Source organism: Copadichromis virginalis, linkage group LG20, assembly GCF_057382275.1.
Source record: "Copadichromis virginalis isolate Kocher_CV1m ecotype Utaka linkage group LG20, C_Virginalis_male_GT1.1, whole genome shotgun sequence".
NCBI classification, from domain to species: domain Eukaryota; kingdom Metazoa; phylum Chordata; class Actinopteri; order Cichliformes; family Cichlidae; genus Copadichromis; species Copadichromis virginalis.
In genome coordinates, this window is record NC_140637.1 from 15789515 (window position 1) to 15816078 (window position 26564).

The 26564-nt window shown below is 41.2% G+C and overlaps 1 protein-coding gene and 1 long non-coding RNA gene across 3 annotated transcripts in view; one reads left to right on the plus strand and one right to left on the minus strand.

The window, feature by feature from the left end:
* LOC146684484 (voltage-gated potassium channel subunit beta-2-like) overlaps nucleotides 1–26564 on the minus strand; it is a 258771-nt gene that overhangs the window by 182136 nt on the left and 50071 nt on the right. Inside the window, exons 5-6 of the mRNA XM_085444737.1 lie at nucleotides 10315–10394; nucleotides 9897–9941 (exon numbers count right to left, since the gene is read on the minus strand). Coding sequence (XP_085300863.1) covers nucleotides 9897–9941; nucleotides 10315–10394 — 125 coding nt within the window. The remainder of the gene's footprint in view (nucleotides 1–9896; nucleotides 9942–10314; nucleotides 10395–26564) is intronic.
* LOC146684485 (uncharacterized) overlaps nucleotides 1–26564 on the plus strand; it is a 447043-nt gene that overhangs the window by 166755 nt on the left and 253724 nt on the right. The window lies entirely within an intron of this gene.

Sequence of the window (26564 nt, forward strand, 5' to 3'; positions counted from 1 at the left end):
AAATGACTCAAAAAAACCCGATTCACTTTGGTGAGTGACTCATTAACACTCGATTCAGTAAAAAGAATCAAATTTACCATCACTAATGCATTGAAAACTTGTCAGCCAACACTAAACTGCAACTGTCTGATAAAGCTTGTGCTCACTTTAGATGAGTGAAAATATATCTTCCACAGTACCCGTGTGTTAATGTGCTGGTACACATGCATCAATTATCAATAATGTGCATCCATTCTGTCACTACTAGAGATGGGAATTCCAGCTCTTTTTAGAGAACCGGCTCTTTCGGCTCGGCTCACTAAAAACAGCCGGCTCTTTCAGCTTCCAACCGGCTCTTCAGGTTGTTTTGTTGCTTTAATTAATTTATTATCAACAACAATATAAAATAATGCACAAAAGAAATTACTAATGTAAAAAAAACATGGTTTTATTTATCTGTTTCCATATAAATATATACGGTGGCCCTAGAGACAAAGCACGTACAAACTCCAAAACACATTACTAGTGTTAACTAACCTTCCAAAACAGAGCTACCTAGATCATATAAATTACACGATTGAAAGCATATTGTATTGTTTGTGTATTTATACACAGGCACTCATATATATTCAAATAAAATAAAAAAAGTTAATTTACCTGTTACTACCACATACCAAATCTGGTCGTTGGTACTTCTTGGCTTGTGTAGCCACTAGGTAACAAAAGCTCAACACTGCCCCTAGCATCCTGGAGCACTTCTCTTGTGTTTTGGAGTTTGTACGCACTTCTGAGTTTTTACGCGCTTTGGAGTTTGCACGTGTTTTGGAGTTTGTAGGCGCTTCTGAGATTTTACGTGTTTTGGAGTTTTTACGTGCTTCTGAGTTTGTATGTGTTTTGGAGTTTGTACGTGCTTCGGAGTTTGTACGTGTTTTGTCTCTAGGGGCCACCGTAAATAAACTTATTTATTCACTTGACATAAGATGTAATAAATAAATCATATAATACAAAAAACAACTATTTACATTTCAACTTTAAACTATTTAAATTTTAAACAAATTTAAAGTGAAACAACACAAAACATTGCAAACCACAACACAATTAAATATAAATTAAAATGTGAAAAACAAAAAGAAGATGCACATTTTCTGTCATATAGGCCTGCATGAATAAACTTTCTGAATCCTTTATCATCCACAACTGAAAATAGTTGTGGATAATTACTATACCTTTCTAATGTAGTGATGTGAGAATCATGAACAAATCGTTCAATGCTCGAGAATCACTTTACTGACTCGTGAATCATGATTCACAAGCCCAACTGACTCACTGACTCACCCCTGTTGTGGTTAGCAAACTAATTTCATTAGTAGAAATATATCTAGCTTAAAATTAAAATTGTGGGAAAAAGAACAACAGCCAGTTTCTTAACAAAAACATTTCTGCTCTGAACTGAAAGAAAAAACCCTGAGTAGAAAGTTCACATCAAGACAATAGCTGTGTCCCAAAACGTCGGCTGCATCCTTTGGAGGCCACATTTGAAGGCCCATTAGCAGAGGTGGGACCAAGTCATTGTTTTGCAAGTCTCAAGTAAGTCTCAAGTCTTTATCCTCAAGTCTCAAGTCAAGTCTCAAGTAATGTCAGGCAAGTCAGAGTCGAGTCTCAAGTCACTGGTGTAAAAGTCCAAGTAAAGTCACAAGTCTGAAATTTTGAATTTCAAGTCCTTTCGAGTCTTTAAAAAACCCCCGAAAAAAAGCATGTTGCAGTTATATGCTAAATGTAAATATTAGACCATGTAATTTTTAAATCTGTGTTTTTCTCAACACATGACAAAATAGTGAACTTAGAAAATATACACAAATTGTGAAATTGCACCTCTTTAAAATGCAGCTCAATTAAACCTAGCTCCAAGAATAATTTTCACCGACAGTTCTGAGATAAGCTGCATGTTATTCTTGGATGCGGTTGTAGGACTGGCTTTAAAATCGCATGACAAAAATATCATACATAAATAAATGATATTTTTTTAAAAATATCATAAAAAAAAAAAACTGCATCACCAACGTAGCCTGGAAAACATTTGCTAGTTAGATGAAGTCAGCTATCTCATCGTAGCATATTTATATGCATATTTATAATTATACGCTTCTTGGAGTGAGTGCATACACTCATGAAGTTTAGTAACTTCCGGTCACTGCAACAAGCCCAGGTACAGTTTACCGACGGATGGGTGCAGGACCTTGAAATGCACCGTGTAGAAAGTAAAGACCATCGTACGTATCATAAGTTTACCAGTCTCACAAATCGTCGTCATAAATACACATTCGTTAACCGTTTATTAATAGGACCTTTGAGCTCAATGGTAATTAATTAGCAGTGGAAATAATTTCTGGTAGCATCACAGAAATGTAGCAGTGACAATAATATTGTATGCTGTAATCGTACTGGACAATTAGTGATACAAAACAACCGTTTTATCCTGTGAACAAAAGTATATGTTTTTGTCAATGTACCATAATAACAGAAGCGAAACGCAATATTGTGTCAGGACAATTCACTGTTTATGCACAATAAACACAATAAATAAAGGAGCATAGCGCGACAATTTCTGTTCAGCGCCAGACTTGCTTGTAACCTATATCACCAATTATGTTAAGAAAAATGACGTATTAACTACAACAGCAGACTGACCTTTGTGGAAATGCTTGGAGCAGACTAACCTGTGAGCTGGAGTGTTCTGGGACGTTATATTTGGTCTTTGAATGGCTGCAATCCAGTCGCCTCTTTGTTACTTCGGAAACATGGCTTGAACAATTTCTCTTCAACGACGTAATCCGATAACAACCGATGTCTTTACCCGTCGGCTTCCCGTGGCTGTCATGCGACCGGCTATTGCAGTTAATAATACAACAGCTTCTTGACATTTTTGTGTTTCTTTTTATCGCTGTATAACTGATTTTAATTGAAAGCCTGCGTGCGCTAGTACCGCTTGCCACGAGTTCCCAGAATCCTTTGCGGTTCTACCCGTGAATGACGTCACATTTTCAATCTCTATATAATATGCATGTTAAATTTTATATTTGGGGTAAAATATAAAGTCTTTTCAAGTAAACCGGTTCAAGTCCAATTCAAGTCCCAAGTCATTGGTGTAAAAGTCCAAGTCAAGTCACAAGTCTTAGAACATTTTTTCAAGTCAAGTCTAAAGTCATAAAATTAATGACTCGAGTCTGACTCGAGTCCAAGTCATGTGACTCGAGTCCACACCTCTGCCGATTAGGCAACGAAGGCTGTCCCAATTCGTCGACTCCTTCAAATGCGGCTGACAAATGCGTCCTTCATTTCCCCGAATTTGAAGGATGGGTCAGGTGTGTCCTTTGTGACCCACCATATCCCAGAATTCATAGCGCGGCCCAGCCAATTTCAGTTTCCAACAATGGTGGCCGCTTCTAAGTTTTAAAATTACTCTTACCAATCTTTCTGGGTCACAAAATAAACTTTCAATATATTTTCAGGCGAGAAAATAGCTGTGTAAACTTCAAGTCTCTGCTTGGTTTATCAAGACATGGCATATTTGCAAAACTGCGCCAACATTTTCGGAGACATATGTTACCCACCCGCTCAATAGCTAGCCAGGGGTTCAATGGTCACTCGAGCCGGCGAGAGCAGCGGACACCCGGCTTCATTGTTTTCAGACCCCGCTGCTACTACTCAGGTTAAGCATGATACATAAGTCACTCGGATAACTTAAAAATGTAATTGTTTGGCTTTTTTCGGGGTTTTATTCATTCCGGAGCAAATCGGTTTGGCTGAGATCAAAGTTATTAGATTATTAGATTAAATAAAACTGTATTAATCCATCGGGTGGGTTCCTCCGGGATTTTCACACAGCTGAATAAACATCAAACAGAAAACTGTTTAAACAGAAGTGTGAGATGGTCGAGAATTTACGGCAGTGTCCTGTTGTATTTTAGATGGCAAGGAGCAGACGGCTGAGTTTATGAAACTCCACCGACACAGCAGTGATGCAAATCTGAAGGCTAGACCATCCAATCTCAAAGCCTCGCACTTCCGGCCTTCTCGGTCTTCGAAGGACCCAGCCCGTAGATCGTAGATCGCGAAGGCTGGGTCCTCCGAAGGATGCAGCCTACGTTTTGGGACACAGCTAAAAGCTCCTCGGTTCACAGTAGCATCATTCAGCTAACATGCTAACAGCACATTTGAGTTACTCACCCCCTCCCTTTCTGTGCTGAATCGTAGCTGTCACTACCCGATCCGTACCGGAAACCCGATCGGTACCCCGCATGCGCGAAAGGTTTCTACTTCCGGTCGTAGCGTTTTACGATAGTTATGGGTCAGAGTATCTGTTAAGATGAATAACAAGTATATCTTAAAATGTTTGCAATAATGAAGCATTTCAGTACAATGTAGACAAAAACGAAAAATAAAAAGAAAGTTACGGATCAGGACTCTCCGATCCTTACTGCGCATGTGTAAAGTCTGACCGTACAAATCGGGTCTACCCGATCTGTACCGCGCATGTGCAGATGTTTTCTTCTTCTTCTGTTCGTTTAATGGCAGTTTACTCCCCAGTGTACGAGGATACCGCCACCTGCTGACTGAGCGAATAAACCCTATTATAAACTGAATTATCGTCATTACAAACGTGTGTTAAATCTGATTTAGCGATAGTCGAGTGTGTTTATGCTTGTCTGTGAGGAGAGGATTGTTGGAATAGTGATGATGATGTGCGCTATCACTGTCAATTGTCAGTAAACACTTAATCTGGTTGATGAATCTACACGTGAGATATTACAAAGTCTGCATTATTAACTCTGTAATTAGGCGCCATTCTTCTTATTTTACGGCGCTGTTGCTCAATCGGGGGACGCTCTCTGTTGAGGAGAAAAGCATGAATTTCTTTGTGTACGGATTATCCATTGTTTAAATGTCCCGGGCAGTCGAAAAGGAGGCAGAGCTGTTGAGAAATGCTAGGAGCTAACTGGGCGCTAACCGTATCATTCAAATATATTGAATGTCGCAATGTTGGCAAAGAGAGGAAGTGACGTAAGATTTGCGCATGCGGGGTACTGATCGGGTTTCCGGTACGGATCGGGTAGTGACAGTAGCAACGAATCACTCAGGACTCACTCAGGACTCACTCATGCCCTCCCTCCTGGCTCACAGCTTCTTCTTCTTCTTGGTTGGCAACCAATGTTAAGGCGCATTACTGCCCCCTGGCTCAGTGGACATTTAAATATATATAAAAATATATATTTGATACATTTGAGGAAAATACAAATAAAATGAAATAAAAATAAATAAAATAAATGTGCACTTTAGAAATTTTTTTTGCTCTATAAAAATTGTTGTTTTTCTTTTTCAATCACTCATCTTAGCAGTAGGATATACATGAAAAGAGAAAAAAATTAAGTTTAAATGAAAATGTATTTTTTGCACTCTCTGGGCAACTGACTCAGTGATTCAAATGATTCAAAAAACACGATTCACTTTGGTGAGTGACTCATTGAAACTCAATTCAGTAAAAATAATCAAATTTACCATCACTATTCTAATGTGACAATGTTGTATCTTGTTGTTGTCTCTGGCTCTCTTTCTCTCTCTTTCCCTCCGGCTCTGTTTCTGTGCTACTGCGAGTGCAACTACCGCCCCTCCCCCCTCTTCCCAGCGCAAAGCACAAGGCTCGCGTGCGGAGTGAAGCGGAAAAAAAGTGCAAGAGAGAGGTTAAGAGAAAGAAAAAAAACAACACGGCTCCGTCGTTCACTTTAAAGAGCCGTGTCTAAGAGCCATTTTGTTCGCGACCGACACATCACTAGTCACTACCCTGCTTTTGCACACCACTTTCTTATATGCGTTTTTCTTGTTAACACACAGAGCACACATTGCACACGCAAAGTCAGCTGATCTCATCCGATGCAGATTTGCTCCTTGATCAAGTGACATTTGTCCGGATTTTTGGCACGAGTGGCATCGGATCACCACCGCAGGTGGATCGCCCGATTTTCATACCCAGCCCAGCTGATATTAACCAGAGTAATTTACTAAAATTATATGCACTCCTGTTATTAAGTCCAGTTCAGTCTGCTAATGCTGATACGAACGTTAATAGGTGTGTTGCCTAAGCCTAATAATTCAAATAACAGGCTTGAAATTTACCCGTTATTGTTTTTTCTCTGTATTGTAAATTCTGTCTAAGAAGAAATCTGAGGCTGCTGTTGTGAGAATGAACTACCAAAGCTTTTTCTGAATAAATCAATAAAGATCCATTTATGGAAAGCTGTGATGAAGGCAGTTTTTTCTTTAATTATATCCAACAATATAACATATTTGACCACTTTTAATTGATTTTTCTAACTTTTTAATTATTAATTATTATCTAATTTCTAGTAAGTGGCCCAGCCCAGGCCCTCCTATATTTTTATGTATGTGGCCCTCAGTGAAAAAAGTTTGGACACCCCTGATCTAAAGACATGAACACATTCAGGAAATCCCTTAAAGCATCATTAACAAGTTTGTGGAATATATTGTGCGAGTGAGTGGCATAACTAGGTACTAGGTACTTGAAGTGACCAAGGGGTGTGTTTTCCATTGGTCAGCTCTGCTTCTTATGACAAATTGCTTCTAATGCCACCAGATGGATAGCTGGTGTAACCAATGTTGCTGTCCGCATATGGAGCTGCCATGGGGGAGGCCATGACTGTCTCATCTGTGGAGGAAAGAGAAGAAACCTTAGTATCAATAAACTCAATAAAAGTGTTAAGTGATGAGAATGTGTTGAGCTCCAACTAGTATGCTAAAGAGCTCAGAGTCTTGGCTTACTTGAAGTAGGAAATTATTGAGATGCCTTGGGGAATGGCCAAAAGTGTGACTGGTTCAAGGTAGGTTGTAGAAGCCAAAGAAGAGTGGGCAGACAGAAGAGTTTGACAGAGGTCCGAGGGAGCAAGAAGGCGTCGAGCAGGCAGGTGAGTATAAAAAGGATTCATGGGAGCCACCAGAAAGCGCGTAGGCAGGTGACCATGGAAATACTCACCTCTCTACTTGCCAAAAGAATAAGAAGTTAGCACATGAGGGAAGAGCACAAATAGCCGACCTGTTTATCACACTAAGCTGATAATCTGATCACATCTGAATGGCAACGCTGTTCCTTTTGAACTGTGGCTGATGGATCGCAGGTGGTCTGCTCAGAAACCAGAAAGACTCTACTCCACAGTGGCAGAGTATCTCTGCTGCACATCTCAACAGTAAAGGAAAAAACATTTACAGACCAGTGGCTGATTATGAGACATGGGTATGTACACATCCGAGTCATTTTCTTGAGGTTGTTCACTCAGAACAGAAGCAGATAGCCTGGAGGATCTTTAAGTGAGAGGTATACCATTTTAGAGTTAACATCAATTTGAAATTACTGAGAGAGATGTTACACTTTATTGAATGGAATTCCTGACTGGGTAAACATTTCTGTAAAGACAGAAATGGAGCCCATAGTGATTTGTTAAAGGATATAAAAGCCTTACATTCTTTACAATAATTTCACCCCACACCACACATGTTTTCAGTTTTAGTATTTTCATGTATTTAGTATTTGATTTTCTTTGGCCATTTTATTATATTTTATATTTATATATTTATGGGAAAAATATATTATGCAATGTACTAATGGTTTAATGGTTAATGGTTTAATTATTTATATAGCACATTTAATTACAACAGGAGCGTTGACCAAAGTGCTGTACAAGAATACAACATACATAATAAAAAAACTGTACAGCAATACAACATACCTAATAAAATAACAAATAACTCTCATGCTGTATTAAAAGCCAATAAATAAAAATGCGTTTTAAGATAAGATTTAAAAAGATTGACAGTGGGAGCCTGTCTGATGTATAGGGGTAAATTATTCCACAGCTTAGGCGCTACGACTGCAAATGCTCGATCACCTCTATGAACCAGCCTCAACCTTGATACAGCTAAAAGCAAAAGATCACTTGATCTAAGAGATCTAAAGGGGGTATAAGTCTGCAAGACGTCAGACAAATACACAGGAGGATGTCCATTCAGGGCTTTGTAGGTCAACAATAAATTTTTAAAGTTAATTCTGAAGCGGACAGGGAGCCAATGAAGAGAGGCGAGCACTGGGGAAATGTGTTCACATCCTTTAGTACGTGTCAGAAGACGAGCTGCAGCATTCTGGACCAACTGCAGCCTTGCCAGGCAGGTCTGACTACAGTATAAGGAGTTACAGTAGTCCAGCTGGGATATAATAAAAGCATGAATCGCCCGTTCTAAGTTTTTAAAAGATGAAAATGATCTCACCTTAGATAAAAGCCTCAGTTTGAAGAAGGACCGCTGTACGACTGAGCTAATTTTTTTTTCAAAGGTGAAATTGCTGTCAAATATAACCCCCAAATGTTTTGGCATGCGATTTGACAAAATTTGTGTGAGCTGTTACTCACATAACACTGAACTGTATTAGAAAGAAAATATGAACAGGGAACTGTTAACAAGTCCGAATCATAACGCGCAGTGTTGCCTGTAGTGTCTTTTGATTGATTGTCTGTTTTTTAACTCTGTGAAAAAGAAAAAGAAAGTATTGAAATAGGAAATAACCTTTATTTGGCACAAGTGTACTGAGTGCCTTCAAGGACACACTCAGTACACTTAGTGCCTGGAAGAATGCCCAGGTTGCAAAAAAAAGGTAATATATGCTCGTTAAAGTACACACACTCATAACTGTTCTTGTGAGAAGCCCATAGAAGGAAAAATGGTACTGTGTGACAGTTTTAAGGCAAAGGAGGGTGGAAGTGATAAAATGTAATAAAAAGCTCACTGGTACCTTCCCCCTTTGAGCACTTGCATGAAACCTTGTATTTGGTGCTTTTGCTCCCTTGCAAGAATTTTTATTCAGTTTACTTCTGAGATATATCTACATATGTATTCATATGTATTATTCTTGAAGGTTTTTGAAATACTATTTATAATAAATGAACATTGTAAAATAAAATGTATATTGTAATCAATAATCGCATAACGTGCATTGGGAGGAGGCCCCGGGGCAGACCCAGGACACGCTGGAGAGATTATATCTCTCGGCCTGGGAACGCCTTGGTGTTCCCCTGGATAAGCTGGAGGAGGTCCCAGGACACACTGGAAAGATTATATCTCTCGGCTGGCCTGGGAGCGCCTGGGTGTTCCCCCAGATAAGCTGGAGGAGGTGGCTGGGGAGAGGGAGGTCTGGGCCTCTCTGCTTAGGCTGCTGCCCCCGCGACCCAGCCTCGGATAAAGCGGATGAAGATGGATGGGTGCATTGATATTTTTACCACTAGCTTTTGGATTTTACTTTTTTTTTTTTTTTCCTGTTCACCCGTTTAATCAGTGACTGACAAGATAATAAATGGAAACAGGCAACTTTGTATTTTGCTGCCCTGATTCATGCTTATTACACAGAAATTTCCATACATGTTTCCTTTTAATAAGCCAGAACATTGAACACTATATTTAATCTATTATTATTTTTAAGAAAAGTTGAATGCTGGAAACCCAAGTTAGGATTATATAAAGAATTATCAAATGGTAAAACTATGATATTATGCTAAAACATCAGCCAAAATTAACTTACTATTGAATAATGAGATTATTACCAGCTCCCTATTACCAACTCCTTTTTCTGGTAACTGAGTAGTAGTAGTAACTTGGAAATTTCCAAATTATTACCTTATTATTGCCCCCTTGGTATTCCACTACTACCATATTATTACTGAGCTGTAATAGAGTGCTATCCAATCATCTGAAAACAAAAAAAAATCCCAAAAGATGGGTACACATTTCAAAGTAATAATGTAAATCTACTTTTAATATCACAAATTGCAAGCAATCACAAACAAGGCCCAGAAGAACTCTACCTCCATCCTTTCTTTTTTAGGATACTTCCCAAGACAGCTTCAGCTCTTGGAAAAGAATTAATGAAAGAGAGAGAGAGAGATTTTTTAAAATGTGGCTATTAAAAAAAACTCAATTAAATTAATAAATGTTATACACCAAAAAGTTATTCTTTTGCCCTATGACATCCAGCTAGGCTCCAGTCCCCCTGTGACCTTGAATTAATCCTAACCCTTAAGGAAATGAATGAACTGATGGATCAGTAGTTCAAACCTACAGTTACTGTCTTGCAAAGTTAGTTGTTCTGTCTCATATCTCTAAAATAACTAGGCAGCATCCAATGCAATACAACTACTTGGATGCATGTATGTAACTTTGCATAAACAAAACATTTGTCCAGTCACTTTTTATTCAAACAAATTGAAATATAGTAATACTTACTTTCCAGAGTTATAGACTTCAGCTGTGTCAAACAAGTTGATTCCATTCTCGTATGCTATTGTCATGAGTTCTTCTGCCACCTTCAGAAGAAAAACATAATAACTATAAAGATAAGCAGCTGCTGCACAATTATATTTAGGAACATTTTTACCTTAGTCAACGTTTGATAAATATTAGCTTACACTACATAATCCCTTGCTTAAAAATGATGACTTACATTATTTGAAAGAAAAAATAATAATAAACGAAAATGTATTAGATTACTACCACCATATTTTGCAAGTTTGCAACTGTAGCAAACCTATTAGTGCCTTTTTCAGAAGATTGAAGAACAATCTGAAAACAGATTGTAAAGTTAACTCATTTAAAAATCAGTTCAGCTTTGGTGTGTCTATTGTAATTTCTGTACTATTTATCAGCCTTATTGTGAGGTATTAGTATCTCTCTTGGTTCCTAGTACACCCTCTCTATGAAAAACAAAAGAACCTCAAGTACCTCCTAAAACAGTTTTTCGGATGCTTCAGAAAAAGCTTCTCTCTGTGCTATGTTTACTAGGCTACTGCTAACCACAAGTTTATCCTCCAAAGAATTATTCCTCAGCCAACTCCTACTTTGGATTCGGGAGACAGACACTGAATTGGGTGACCCTGAATCCTCCCTTAGTTATGCTGCAGTAGGCCTAGGCTGCTGCGGGGTTACCAGGATGGACTGAGCATTTCTTCGTTATTTACCAACTGTTAATTTGAATTTAATCATTAGCTATTATTAATCTGTGTCTCTCTTCCACAGTGTATCTTTTCTCTTGTCTCCTCAGATTGTTAGGATTTTTCTCTGTATTATTTCAAATCAAATCACTTTTATTGTCACATCACATGTGCAGGTACATTGGTACAGTACATGTGAGTAAAATTCTTGTGTGCGAGCTTCACAAGCAACAGAGTTGTGCAAAATACAATAACGTAAACAAGCAAAATACAAGAATGGCTAAATCTGAAACTAATAAATATATGTACAATATATAATAGTATATGCATTTCTGGATGTGTATACTAAATTTTTTTCTACGTGTGTGTGTGTGTGTATACACATATTTTACAAATTAAATAGAGTAAACAATAAAATAAAATATATAAAAATATTAGGGGTGCAACGATACACAAAATTCACGGTTCGGTTCGGTTCGATACTTTGGTGTCACGGTTCGATATTTTTTCGATACAAAAAAAATGTTCATGCCTTTTTAATTTGTCATTTATTAAAATTATAAATATATATTTTAACTCAAAAGTACAGTTTTTAAATTTAACGCTAACCCTTGTGCGTGTTTTTTATTTTGACAGCGAATGCGCACCTGCAGACCACTTATGTGCAGCCCTGGTTATTTAGCTCGTCATATTGCAGCCACAGAAATTATTTTGTCCATGAAACCATAAAGCTGCACTTTCTTTTTGCCTTATAGTCTGATTTGTCATAACTTCTCCGTTTTGTGGTAAGCTTTTCTTTGGCTGTCACTTCTTCACCCTGATTTGGCTCAGCAGAACTAAAATATATATCCTGCTGCTTTTACACACGCACTCACATAAGCTCAGCGATTCTCTGCGCGATCAACCTCTCACATGTTTAAGCTGCGGGAGATTTCACTTGTCATGTTTGCATAGTAAGCTAAAGATTAATAAGACGATGTCAGAGGAATTGGTGCACAAATTATCATCACTCACAGATCAGTGCTGTCGCTGTCTATACACAGTTCGCGGTATTGCAAAGTGAAAGCAAAAAACAAGTGCAAATTCAAACGCGATTTCAATATGTCACATATTGACAGTGGCTCACCGATGCCAATGACATAATAACCCAGCTACATTTCCGAAAGAATGCAAAAGCATTGACATATATTTTTCCTTCCTACAATAGCCCGACGGGCAGGGCAGAGATAGATTTTGGTACCCCGACTGGAAAAATCGCTAGCCCCGGGACGTCGGGCTAGCGATATTGCGAGCCCTGTATCTGATTGAGGAATCACTCATCTTTGGAAAAGAGAGTTTATTACAGAGAAATGTCTCTTTCCAAAATAAAAGTTATACTATCCACTTCTTCTGGGCTATATTCTCAGCAGCATAAGGAGAATCATGTGCTAACGGCTGTCTAAATGACTCGGCTAAAGTTAGTAGCATGCTTGCTTTTTTTTGTCTGCTTCCACTTGTCTTTGCACTAGGATGATGTCGGCGTAAATGTGCAGTCATATTCGTTGTGTTCCCACTAGTGCTTTCAGGTTAATCTCGTTGAAATGACCTTAACGCCACAACACGGCAAATCTCCGTTAACGAGCTACCGCCGATCGCCCCGTGCATGGGGCTAGACGGCCAACACGTTAACGAGCTAACTGCGCTAACACACTAGTTCCCACCCATGTAATTGAGCATTGCATGGCACATCCAACATACTGTTTTACTTTAGTCCATGACTCGCTTACCTTCAGGGTCATACGTCACATGAAAACCAAAATAATTCCAAACGCCAGATCTGAATGAGAGTGGGGGAGGTTCGACTACTCCGCCTAGGCTGCACTGTCGAGCCTAGGCGGAGTAGTCGAACGCAGATTCACTGAGCGCTCAACACAGACAGCATCGTCAGAAGGAAAGTTGATAAAATAAATTACAAATTTTGTATTGTTCGATACATATGCATACCGAACCGAAAGCACTGTATCGAACGGTTCAATATCGATACGAATATCGTTGCACCCCTAAAAAATATACAGAGTTGAGACATGTGCAAAACAGTGGCATTACTGTACAGTATGGAGTGCATAATGTTGAAGTTCTAGTAGTGAAGGTGAGGTGTCTATGACGTGTTCAGCAGTCTGATGGCCTGGTGGAAGAAGCTGTCTCTCAGTCTGCTGGTTCGGGACCGGATGCTGCAGAACCTCCTTCCTGAGGGAAGTAGTCTGAACAGTTTATGGCTGGGGTGACTGGAGTCCTTGATGATCCTCCCCACTTTCCTCAGGCAGCGCTTCCTGTACGATCAGCGGGGCCTATCGCGCGGTGCCGCGCGCTTCACTCGGACTTTCTGATCACGTCATGATCCACCTAATCCCCGCGTACAGACAGAGGCTGAAGCTCTCCAAACCTGTCGTGAGGACCAAAAAACTGTGGAGCAACGAGGCTGTGGAGGAGCTTCGCACGTGTTTGGAGACCACAGACTGGGACACAATGAAGGCTGCTTCTAACAGCTTGGACGAGTTTACGGACACTGTCATCTCCTATATCCACTTCTGTGAGGACAGCATTGTGCCATCACGCACCAGGGTGAGTTATAACAATGACAAACCCTGGTTTACCCCTAAACTCAAAAAGCTGTGGCTGGAAAAGAGTAAGGCGTTCAGAAGCGGAGACAGGGACTGCTACAGAGAGGCCAAGTACAGGTTCACTAAGGAAGTGGACATTGCCAAACATCAGCACTCTTAGAAGATGCAGCAGCAGTGTCACTGCATCATTTCATGTCTGGCACTGATCACCACCTGCACTCATGTATATATCTTTCTACGTAGCACTCATAATTCTTATTCTCATGTATATATGTTTGGCACTGATCACCACCTGCACTCATGTATATATCTTTCTACGTAGCACTCATAATTCTTATTCTCATGTATATATCTCATGTATATCTCATGCACATATCTTTCTTTCTACATAGCACTTTAATTCTTATTGTCTGCACTGAAGCACCGCAGCAATTTCCTAATGTTGTAAACCTCAACATCTGGCAATAAACCCATTCTGATTCTGATTCTGATTCTGTAGATGTCTTGGAGGGAGGGAAGCTCACCTCCAATTATCCGTTCAGAGCACCGCACTACTCGCTGGAGAGCTTTGCAGTTGTAGGCGGTGCTGTTGCCATACCAGGTGGTGATGCATCCAGTGAGGATGCTCTCAATGGCACAGTGATAGAAGGTCCTGAGGATGCGGGGATTCATGCCAAATCTTTTCAGTCTCCTGAGAAAGAAGAGGCGCTGTTGCGCCTTCTTCACTGTTTTGTTTATGTGTACTGTCAGTGCGCCCCAGGGTGGCTGTGGCTACAATGTAGCTTGCCATCACCAGTGTGTGAATGTGTGTGTGAATGGGTGGATGACTGGATATGTAAAGCGCTTTGGGGTCCTTAGGGACTAGTAAAGCGCTATATAAATACAGGCCATTTACTGACCACGTAAGATCCTCAGCCAGATGTACCCCAAGGAACCGGAAGCTGCTCACTCTCTCCACAGCAGCGCTGTTGATGGTGATGGGGGTGTGTACTTCTCTGCACCTCCGGAAGTCCACTATCAACTCCTTTGTCTTTGCGACGTTGAGTGTGAGATGGTTGTCTTGACACCAGTGGGTCAGGGCGCTGACCTCCTCCCTGTAGGCCGTCTCATCACCGTTGGTGATAAGACCCACCACTGTAGTGTCGTCCGCAAACTTCACAATATTTTAGGGTCTTGCAGTGACTGCTGTTCTGATTTGGAACTGTATAAATTAGGTTTATGCATAGGTTCAATAAGGACACCTATGCATTCATCTGCCTGCTTTCCTGGGTTTTTGATGCTAATTTATTCTTTGCTTCACCATCACTTTCCTGAGTATTAATTTTTCTATGTCAATAAATCATGTTCAGTTCTTCCAAATATTATCTCCAAATTTAATCACTGAACTGAATCTCCAGTGGCGCTACTTTCTTACTTTCTCCAGTACACTTACTTTTGCTTGTGACACTTGTAAACATTATTCCCCTGTGTATGTCACGAAAGAGGGCATGGGCAGGATTTTTGGTTGAGGTGCCATGTTTCTGGGCCAAACAAAGCGCTAGTGAAAGAGGAGCCAAAGGACACGGATAACACCAGCTATGGTTCGTACTTGCTGTGCGGTCGGTTGTAATGTTAGACCGCACAACACCGGCAAGGGAATAAGCTTGAAAAAGGTTTATCTTTTCATTCTTTCCCCACCTGGAAGCAATATGAGGCCGCTCATGTATCGGATGTTACCAAAAGAAGGCGTCTAGTCTGGATAGCAGCTGTGAGACGAGCTGATATCCAGTTCTCTTCCATCTCCAAATATCTGTTGGTGTGCTCCAGAAATTTTCATTCCGGTAAGCTCTACATATGTTCATATCACTCTTTATCCGGTCTTTAAGTCTGACGTCACTAGCCGTGTTTGGGCTCAAATTCCGCTGCAGGTCCAAAAATCTAACGATCACTGTGGCATCACTGAGAGTTGAAAAACGATCTAAAGTCTTTCATTTGTAATAAAATGATCAGCGTTCTGCTCTACCAGGTGTAACAATTGAGTTTATCATCCAGGCATCCATGAAAACTAAACAGAATTCATGACATTTAACGGAGTTAGAAATTAGCAGGAAGTTTTGGAAACAAATTCAAACGTACACCTCTGCTCTCACTTCCAACATAAATGAAGACAGAAAACTAAACAGCAGTGACGTTTGTAGGGTTACTGAAGTTTGGCTAGCTGGTATATAATGATGTGCTACGTGACCGCTAGCAACACAGCTGTGTGAGCATAATATAAACATGCTAACTTTTTTCCACTTGATGAAAGTTAAAGTGAGGATTCTCGGTGGTCAGGAACAAATGTAATCTTATGGCAGAATGCTGTAAACCAGCGGTCCCCAACCTTTTTTGCGCCACGGACCGGTTTATGCTCAACAATATTTTCACGGACCGGCCTTTAAGGTGTCGCGGATAAATACAACAAAATAAAACTAGTACCGGTACCGAAAAAAAGAAAATTTATTCATAACACATGTGAAAAGACCAAGGAAAACAGAGTAAACGATAAAAACGATAACAAAATAATGCTGAAAACCAATAAAAACCCTGAAAACTATACATTTCACACCTGAGCCTCAACTCTCGCGGCCCGGTACCAAATGATTCACGGACCGGTACTGGTCCGAGGCCCAGGGGTTGGGGACCACTGCTGTAAACCGACCAAACTTCAGCCAGGAGAACAACTGAGATAATTCATCCACAAGGATGAATAGGTTAGTCAATCATATACTGCTGCATGGGCTGGGCTGTAGCTACATCGTAAGGTTTTCAAAACTGAGCTTTAAAATGATAAGATAAGATAAGATAAGATAGAACTTTATTAATCCCTCGGGTGGGTTCCTCTGGGAAATTCGACTTCCAAAAAAAGCACAGCAACGACCGAAGTTACAGTTACAGAACTGTTATATATATATACACACACACACACACACACACACACACACACACACACACATATATAAATAATGATTAGCGGTAATAAAAGCCAAGGGAGGCCAACAGTGATCACTGACTGTTTTTAGGAGCTTTTTTAGATTAAATAGAATAAAATACAAAACATTAAACATGTTAACAACACAAAAGCCATATTAAATGCAGACTACTTTAGGCCCAGAAGCAGGATTCCTCACGCCACCACTTAAAGACCGGATAGCCCATTTGTTTTATTTTCGATGCACTCTGAGGTCATAGCAAATTAGAACAAACATCCTAATGAGTAATTTTGCAGAACTATGTTCTATTTATAGAGTTGCTAATTATTTGGCATTATTGCAAGAAAACCAGCCTATGAAATGGATAAAACACATCGTGACTGGGTTCCAGCACTACACAAGGGGCACTCCGAAATCCCTGCTTCAAACATACCACCATGCCAATCAGATTACTTATTTCATGTGAGGGTGAAGAGGTGACCCTTCTGGATAAGATGGTGAAGGTTTGCTGGGTTTTGGTGAACAGTGTGGTAGTAAAACAAGGGAAAAATTAAACTTGCTCTTGTTAAATATTCTTAAGTCTTGTGCTGTATAAATAGTGGTAATTTTTCAAAAGATACAGTAAATTAATTAGTGTTAGTAGTGGGTGACATCATGTATATGCTGTCATGATTTTGTGTAAACATTTTGTCATTTGTAAACTATAAATGACATGGATTCTACATTGTAACTGATGTGATGTTCTATAAAGTGGTTTTAATAAAAATAAAAAAGGCAAAAATTAGTTTGTTTTTTTATTCAACTTTTGAACAGTGGTACTCAGTCAGTACATATTCAGTAAAGGCAAATTATTTACATGGCAGTGCACTTCAGCCATAAATCTAGACCCCTAGATAAAACATTATGGGTCATTCCCACAACCCACAGCTTTACTGTGTTCCAGCAAAGTATCCAATAGCAATGACAACTCCTCCACAGTAGCAGGTGGGATTTTTCTTTTTTGAGGACGGCTCCTTTTACCTTTCAATATGGATGATCTGTTTATGTTTTGATCGAGAGCCGTTTTTTGGGCAGCAGAAGAGAAGAAGTCTATCTTATGGCCAACCTCTGGCTGTATCTTGTAGTGATGTGTTGGTCGCGAACGAAACGGCTCTTAGAGCCGGGTCTTTGACGTGAACGACGCGAGCCGGCTCCTAATCGCCAGCCGTGTTTTTTCTTTTTTTTCCTTCTCTCACCCTCTCTCCCGCACTTTTTTCCGTTTCACTCCGCATGCGAGCCTTGTGCATTGTGCTGGGAAGAGAGAGGAGTGGCGGTAGTTACACTCGCAGTAGCACAGGAACAGAGCAGGAGGGAGAGAGAGAAAGAGAGCCAGGGACAACAATGTCGTAATCATCCACAACTATTTTCAGTTGCAGATGATAAAGGATTTAGAAAGTTTATTCATGCATATGGCAGAGAATGTGCATCTTCTTTTTGTTTTCATATTTTAATTTATATTTAATTGTGTTGTGGTTTTTTAACTCCGCCATTGCCTGGTCCCAAGTCCAGGATGAGAAAGGAGGAGGGTTGGGCGTGGGGCTAGTAACCCCACATTTTAAAAATAAGCCATGCTACAGAAACTGCAACAACAACAAATACATCCCAACAACTGCCTGGACGGGAAGACTCCTCTTCAGTGGGGCTCATGACGCATGCCGGTGAAAGCCTTCGGGAAGCCAGCTCGCTGACAAGTCTTCTTACGGCCAAGACCAGGATAGGGACCTGGAACATCAGAACCCTGTATGAAAGTGGCAAGTCAGCACAGGTGGCCAGTGAGATGAGAAGATACAGCATCAAGGTTCTCGGACTATGTGAGACCCCATGCTACAGAAACTGCAACAACAACAAATACATCCCAACAACTGCCTGGACGGGAAGACTCCTCTTCAGTGGGGCTCATGACGCATGCCGGTGAAAGCCTTCGGGAAGCCAGCTCGCCGACAAGTCTTCTTACGGCCAAGACCAGGATAGGGACCTGGAACATCAGAACCCTGTATGAAAGTGGCAAGTCAGCACAGGTGGCCAGTGAGATGAGAAGATACAGCATCAAGGTTCTCGGACTATGTGAGACCCGATGGAATGGAAGCGGCCAGACCAGACTGTCTTCAGGGAAAACCATAATCTACTCCGGGCACGAGAACGCGGACCACAATCACACCCAAGGAGTTGTGCTACTGTTGGCACCAGAGGCTACGAGGGTGCTGATGGCATGGGAACCCATCTCACCAAGACTTATGATAGCCAGGTTCAACTCCAAGGGCAGGAAGGATCATCATCATTCAATGCTATTCACCCACTAACGCAGCACAAGCAGAAGAAAAAGAAGATTTTTACAGTTCCTTGCAATCCCTTTTTGACCGGACTCCACGAAGAGACATAAAGATTGTCATGGGCGAATTGAATGCGAAGGTGGGAGGCGACAACATAGACAGAGAACTCATCATGGGCAGACAAGGCATAGGCACCTGCAACGAGAACGGAGAGCTGTTAACAGACTTCTGTTGCTTCAATGACCTAGTCATAGGTGGCACCATCTACCCACACAGGAAGATCCATAAGACCACTTGGACTTCACCAGATGGGAATACTGACAACCAGATCGACCACTACACCATCGACGGCAAGTGGAGACAAAGTATGCTGGACGTCAGAGTAAGGCGTGGCGCAGATGCAGCCTCACACCATCAGCTGCTAGTGGCAACACTGAAGACCAAGCTGAGATCCATCTGTGACTCTTCTGGAAGACCACACCATAAGTTCAACATACAGTTTTTGAAAGACGTCAAGAAAGCAAAAGAGTTCAACTGGGAAGTCAGGAACAGTTTCGAGGCGTTGGGGGACAAAGAGACAATAGAGAACCACACCTGATTGTCATGGACTGGATCATGAGAAGAACCCACAGAGGGCAGCAACACCGGTATCCAGTGGACCCTCACCAAACAGCTGGAGGACCTGGATTTTGCAGACAACATCAATCTTCTGTCCCATAAGCAGCAACATGCACAGTACAAGCTTACCCGGCTCGCTGAAGAGGCAGAAAAGATCTTCAGGATCAATGTCAGAAAAACGATGGTGATGCGGTTGAACAACCGACAAGAATATCCACTGCAACTACAGGGAGAAGGCTTGGTGGAAACCAACCGCTTTGTCTACCTAGGAAGCATAGTTAACAGCGACGCAGATGAAGACGTTAGGAGCTGGAACAACAAAGCAAGGCTTGCATTCAACACCCTGCGACCCATCCGGAACTCCAAAGCCTTATCTCAGCACAGCAAGATCTGCATCTTCAACAGCAATGTGAAAGCAGTCCTTCTGTTTGGGTCCGAGACGTGGCGGGTGACCAAGACCCCTACCAGCATTTTCATCAACAAGTGCTTGCGACTCATCCTCAACATCAGATGGCCTGAGAACACAAAACACAGGTCTGTGTTTGAGAAGATCTCAAACCGTAGAAATTTAACCAGCGTGAGAAAACACATATACATAGCCACAATTTGATTCCAGCCAGTTGATATTTCACATTTGCACTGCAAATCTTGACCTAAATTACAAGTCAGTTTTTCTGACAGTTACTTTAACTTTAAATAAGAAAACACCCGATGCCACTACGGACACAAGTCGTAACTATGGCTAAATGCAAAGGTTTTGACCCAGCAACTTGCTGAAGCTGACTAGGTGGTAATATGAGCGTTTTATATTAAGTGCTGCTAGTTTTGTCCAAGCATACACCTGACTGTAGCCAAAGTAAGATATTTAAGATATTTTTCATACTTTCCTCAGCCTTTCTGACTTGCAGTCATGCACTTTTTGTACATATACTCTGCTCAGAACAAGTACAGGAATAATTAGAAAACATTTCAGATTTCAATGAGAAAACAATCATGCTGAATATCCCAGCTGTCTATTTTCGTTTCAAATTATGAAAATGATTCATTAAACGTTTGTCGTTGTTACAGTAAAATATATAAGTTTTTTCTACTTTGGATTTTTAAGCAAGCACTTGATGACAATGAGAAGGAAAAACTCCCTTTTAACAGAAAGGAGCAAGTCTCTGGTAAGGGCAGGCATTTGACTCAACCAGCTGGGGGTAACGAAGAGTGATAGAATAAAAGAATAAGCACCACAGTCATATTAACTGTCAGAATTCTTGGACGAGGATGAGGAGTAGTGATAATCTTGTACTCGAAATTAATAATCAACCATAGAACCAGACAGAGTTTTAGCTCATTTCAAAGCCTGACTCTTAGCCTTGTCCACCTTAATTGGAAAACTAAAAAAAACAATTTTATTTGTCATTATTGTCTCACAATCTCTGATAGAAATATTGTTTTGGTTTTGTTAGCTTTTATTTTAAAGTCCACTAACCAGTCTCGCTTTTGAGCTCAACTTCCTGAAGGCCAGATTCATGGAGTGTTTGCATGTCCATAGGCTAATTATGTTCATCTGAAGGGAATTCCCTAATTGTCCACCTTCAGTGGGGTAAACCATTGAGGGTTTGAGAGCTGAGGGTGGGAGAGGACTGAATGTTTACTTTGATTTTATTTAGTTTGTTTGTATATTATTTAATTGCCATTAGTTTTGTAGTCAGATTTATGTGTAGTGTATTAAAATGACAGCAGTATTTCACTGTATATGCTTATTTGTAGGTGGAGTGTTGAGGCGGATCTCTTAATTTTGTTGGTGGCATGGTCTGTGTCTATTTAAGGAAGATTTAAGCTTGATAAGGGGATTTGACAAGGTTGACATAAGCTGTGGCTAACGTTAAGATGTACCACTGGTGAGATTGTTGAACCTTTTTCTACTTAAAAGAATTATATTCAGAGCCCTGAAAAACTGCTGAAGTCTGTTGATGCCTTTTTTCCATCATCTGTTCCCTTTCATGACCACCAGTATTCCATCCTGTCTGAGGGTTTATTAACAACGGACCTCTACAACATCTAACAATTCATCATTGATTGAAGAAAATAAGAAAAACGCTTGGTTTATTTACAGCACTGTAGCCAAGCTGTCAAAGAGTCAGAGCCTGGTTAGCCAAGCATTCTTTTAAACTTTTCTAGTAATGACTTCATGATTTTTTTAAATGAAATTTTAACCAGAAGAAAAAAGAAAATTATTCATAACTAACAAAAGTTGATTCTGTTCATCTGGACGTAGCGTTCTCAGTGGGAGAAACATTTTGTCACTCATCCAAGTGACTTCTTCAGTCTCAGCTGACTGCAGGTTTCCCCAGTCTTACAAAGAGTACATTTGCATAATGACTGAAACCAGCCCACTGAAGGAACAATGGGCTGGGAGGTCACCTTCATCAAAATTATGCAAATTCTCATGACCATTGATCAACAACCACTGATCAAGGCCCACTGATCAATGGCTATGAGTACCACTCACAGAGAGTTGGGGAATGGTTGCAATCACAGCATTGTAAAATGGGGAAGGATTTACCCTTAGTCCTCCTCGATTCAGAGATGGTCGTTCCCTTTTCATGTAAATGGCCTCCTTGACTCCGCGTTCAAACCAGCGTTCCTCCCTGTCCAGGATGTGTATGTCCTCATCAGAGTGTCCACTGGCCTGTATATGTAAATTCACTATCTTGGCCCATGTCCTCATTTTAGGTTTGACAGCGTTTTAGTAGGTAAAGGAGAATGCTTGGAAATGAATTGAGCTTCGATAGGGGGAAGGCCTCGAAGGGGACTGGCAACAGCTACCAGGCCTTGCAGATCCCCATGTAATAAATAGGAGTGAAGAACTTAAAGAATTGAGAACAAGGAGGGAAGGAGGGTGGGGCACATAAACAAGAATGAGCAGCTTGCAGAACTGGGGGAACCTACATAGATAACAACAGGAAGGAGCGTGTTTGGAGGCGTAGTCCCGCTCCTGAAATTCCAATATGTAATCTCCAATTCACTAGCTGGGCCCACGTCCTCATTTTAGGTTTGACAGCGTTTTAGTAGGTAAAGGTGAATGCCTGGACATGAATTGAGCTGCGGTTTGGGGAAGGCCTCAAAGGGGACTGGCGACGGTTCCCGGGCATGGCAGATCCCCTAAGAAGGCATCCCCTAAAAGCAGTAATAACAGTGCAATACGAAGATCGAAGATGTCAGCGGAATAATTTGATTTTTGATTCGACATATTTATACAGCACCAAGCCACAGTGACAGACGCCTCGAGACCCTACAATGATGTCTTGAGGAAACAATCATATGACCCCCTATGAGTAAGCACTTTGGAGACAGTGGGAAGGAAAACCTCCCTTTTAACAGGAAGAAGCCTACAGCAGAACCAGGCTCAGGGAGGGGCAGCCATCTGCCACGACCAGCGGATTTCTGAATGAACAGAAGTGACAGCAGCAGCTTGGGAAGAGTTGATGAATTGAAAGACTGATTAGAGGAAAATAATCTCTATAATAATAACCCCCAAAAATTGTTCAAGAGCATAGTGTGAGCCCACTGGACTTTGTGGGAGATGATAAGCCGTTTAGACGCGTTTCGACTTAGAGAGCCGTCTTGAATGATTGTGTCGAGGGTGGATGCCTGATGATGCTAGTGAAAGCACATGAGAAGTGAAGGGACGCAATGAAGAATTATGCACATGGCGAAGTTTGGATGCCTTAAAAGGAGCGATAGAGGACAGAACCTGGCATCCCGGTGCCACGAAGGTTCGCCAGTGCTTTGCGAAGTCAGGCAAGATGGCAGCGAAACTGGCATCTCGGTGCTGGAGCAGTTTGCTGCTACATCTTGTGGAAGACTGGACGAAACAGAGAAATTGGCATTCTGGAGAGAGGATTTTTTTTTTGCTCAAGTGATTGATGGCAGAAGCTGCCAATCCAGTACCAGAAGGGTAAGCTGCTTAAGGAATGGAACCTGGCATCTCGGGGCAAAGAGCTTTTTCTGCATTGCAAATGGGGAATAGAGACATGGAACCTGCCATTTTGGGGCCGAAAGGAACGTCTGCTGCTTAGCATGTGAGGGGTAGATGCAGAGAAGCTGGCATCCCAGCGGTAGAAGGATTCACTGCTGCGTTGCTGTGATAAATGCAGAGAAACTGGCAACTCTATATTAGAAAGTGTGCTGCTGTATTTGCGAATGAGGGATAAAGAAGAACCAGGCATCTCGGTGCCAAGCTTGATGTTGCATTCGTAAAGGAGGGACAGAGGAAGAGAAGCTGGCATCCCGGTGCCAGAGGGCTTTACTACTGCTTTGCAATAATGGATGCAGAGAAACTGGCAACGTGGTGGAAGAAGTTTGCTGCTGCGATTAAGAATGATGGATATAGAAAGAACCACGTAGAAGAATTCTCTGCTGCTTTAGCCATGATGAATGGACAGGAACTGGCAACTCAGGGGTAAGAAGCTTGTCGCTATGATTTGCACATGGCAGATATGGCAAGAACCTGACACCATGGTGCTAGAAGGGTTTGCTGCTGCTTGCAATTATAGATGCAGAGAAACTGGCAGTTCAGTAGTAGGGAAGCTAGATGCTGCATGCAAATGAGAGATGAAGGAAAACCTGGCAACCTGGTGCTTTTTTGCTTATTTATTTTGTGGAGCAGGGAAATTATTTTACTGCTATTGTTAAATAATCATCATCATTACCATTGTATTAATAATATAATTTACAGTATTGATATTGCATTCGGAGGTTTAAACAGTGTGTGTCTTTCAGAAAGACTAAGTTGCAGGAGTTGACAGGAAGTTGCAGAGAGTTTGCAGAAGTGAAAGCAGAGTTTAAGTTATTCTGAGGAGCAGGTTAGACGAGGCTATTTGAATTATTAGGTTATTCAAATTGTCTGTTATACTTTTATATTCTTTTATTAAGCTCTTAGTAGAGGTTCTTGATTAAAACATTTATTCAACATAGTACATGTAGTTTCAGTTAGGTTATTACACATAAGGATGAGCCTCTGGTCTGGTAAAAGGTCAGAAGTGCAACGGGTGAGATGAGAGAGCATTTGAGGACGACACACACACACACACACTCAGTTAGAGAGAATCATTTATAGGTGGAAGTTTAATCATGTTTTGCTTGGGGTTGCAAAAAGAGCAGTTTGTCGCAGAACTGCTGCTGAGGTGTCAAGACGACAAGAGAGCATCCGGCAGTGACAGGAAGTACCGGCCATGAAGATAGAAGACAATGTTCTTTTAAACTGTGTTAAAAGTCATTGTGGTTTTGATTTGACGTATGTATATATTCTGTCTGTGACGTATGAAGGGGCGTCATTAATTCAAACCCTGATGCTATAAAAATCTGTGTATGCTTTGATTAAGTCGAAGATTAATTCCTGTCTGCGTACAGAGTCATCTTCCCACGCGTGTATTCATTAAAATCAATTGTTTGACCAAGATCTTCTGGACCTGGTTGTTTGTACTCTCCTTCCTCAATTATGTGAACCTTACAATTTATTTTGTCTATGCAGAGAACTGCCAACCTGATGGTAGAAAAGCTGCTGCTGCTTTTGCGAATGAGGGATAAAGGAACCTGGCAACTCAGGTTTGCTGCAGAGTTTAGCCGAGGAGGCGTGAGAGGCTGGAAACCTGGCAACTCGGTGCCAAGGTTTTCGGCAGAATTTTGTGAAGGAGGGATAGGTGGCTGAGAACCTGACGACCTGGTGCCAACGTTTGCTGTGGAGTTTAGCAGAGGAGGGATGAGTAGCCGAGAACCTGGCAACTCGGTGCCGATGTTTGCTACGGCGCTTAGCAGATGAGAGATTTGCAATCTAGCAACTCTGTGCCCCCTTTTCCCCCCTTACTGGAAGTCCCAGGCTTCTACCTTTAAAACCCGCCACCAGCCATATTAAGTTGAAATGTTAAATGTTTGTCATTTTTATGTTTATCATTTGTACATAGTTTTAAAGTATTCTTTTAGTCCTCCCCTCCCCAGATCCTTAAGATTCTGGGAGGGGGGGTGGTAGTGTTTTTTTATCACAGGAACACCCTTGTTTGATGTTGGCAAACTTCCTCCCCTTTGTATGGCTTCACTGTGTTATCTAGGGTGAACCATCTAGGGTGTGGGGGAGACTACCCTCTTTATGACCAAGGATGTTCCTGCTGTGCGTCATATGTTATATGACCCTTTGATCAGCAGGGTCACACACACACACACACACACACACACACACACACACACACACACACACACACACACACACCCAGTGCCTTGTCTTTTGTAACCAAGGGGGGTTACGTGGGGAAGGTATGTGTTGTAAACTATTGTTTATTGTGTGAACGTTGTCAATAAAAGGGAGCGAGAGGGGGCCGTCGTCATTTGTGATGAGCTGAGATACCGACAAGGCCTCCCTTGCGAGTAAAACGATCGATCGCCGTTTGCCTTGTTTTTCTTTCACGGGAATAAGTTCTGGGATCAGCGGGGTCTGACTTTAGACCCAACAAGCCAAATGGCTGGTTCAGCCAAGTGGAAGCTAAATTGGCTAGTCATTCATATGTAAATTAGGTTGTTACCTGAGAATTCTGGAGGGGAGTGGGGGTGTGTGAAGGATTGCTAATTTCTAACTGCCAACTGCCTCTTTGTTTGTCTGGGGGGGGGGGGGGGGGGGAGCTGCTAAAAGCGGTGAACTTCCTTTTGTGTTCGTCTTGATGCATTCTCAATCATCCAGGAAAATAAATCCCCAAAAGTCACCAACTTGGAGTGGTTAGTTTCCTGAGCCACAAGGAAACTTGTGTTTCAGTTTGCCATCTTAGGGAGAAATCAACAGACATGGGTGTATTTCCTTTGTTGCTGAGATTTATTGATAAAAACAGTACAAAAAAACCCCAACCATTTGTACACATATTTACAAATAATAATAAAAAGTGAGTGAGTACATTTCAACATCTTCAGCAATCGCTCACAATCCTGGCACTGCCATGGTATCTGTAGTCTGCATTTACCACATGTGTATCTGTAGCAGTGAATACATCGCACAGTGGCATGATTGTTCTTGCATTTGTGTTTGACCTGACA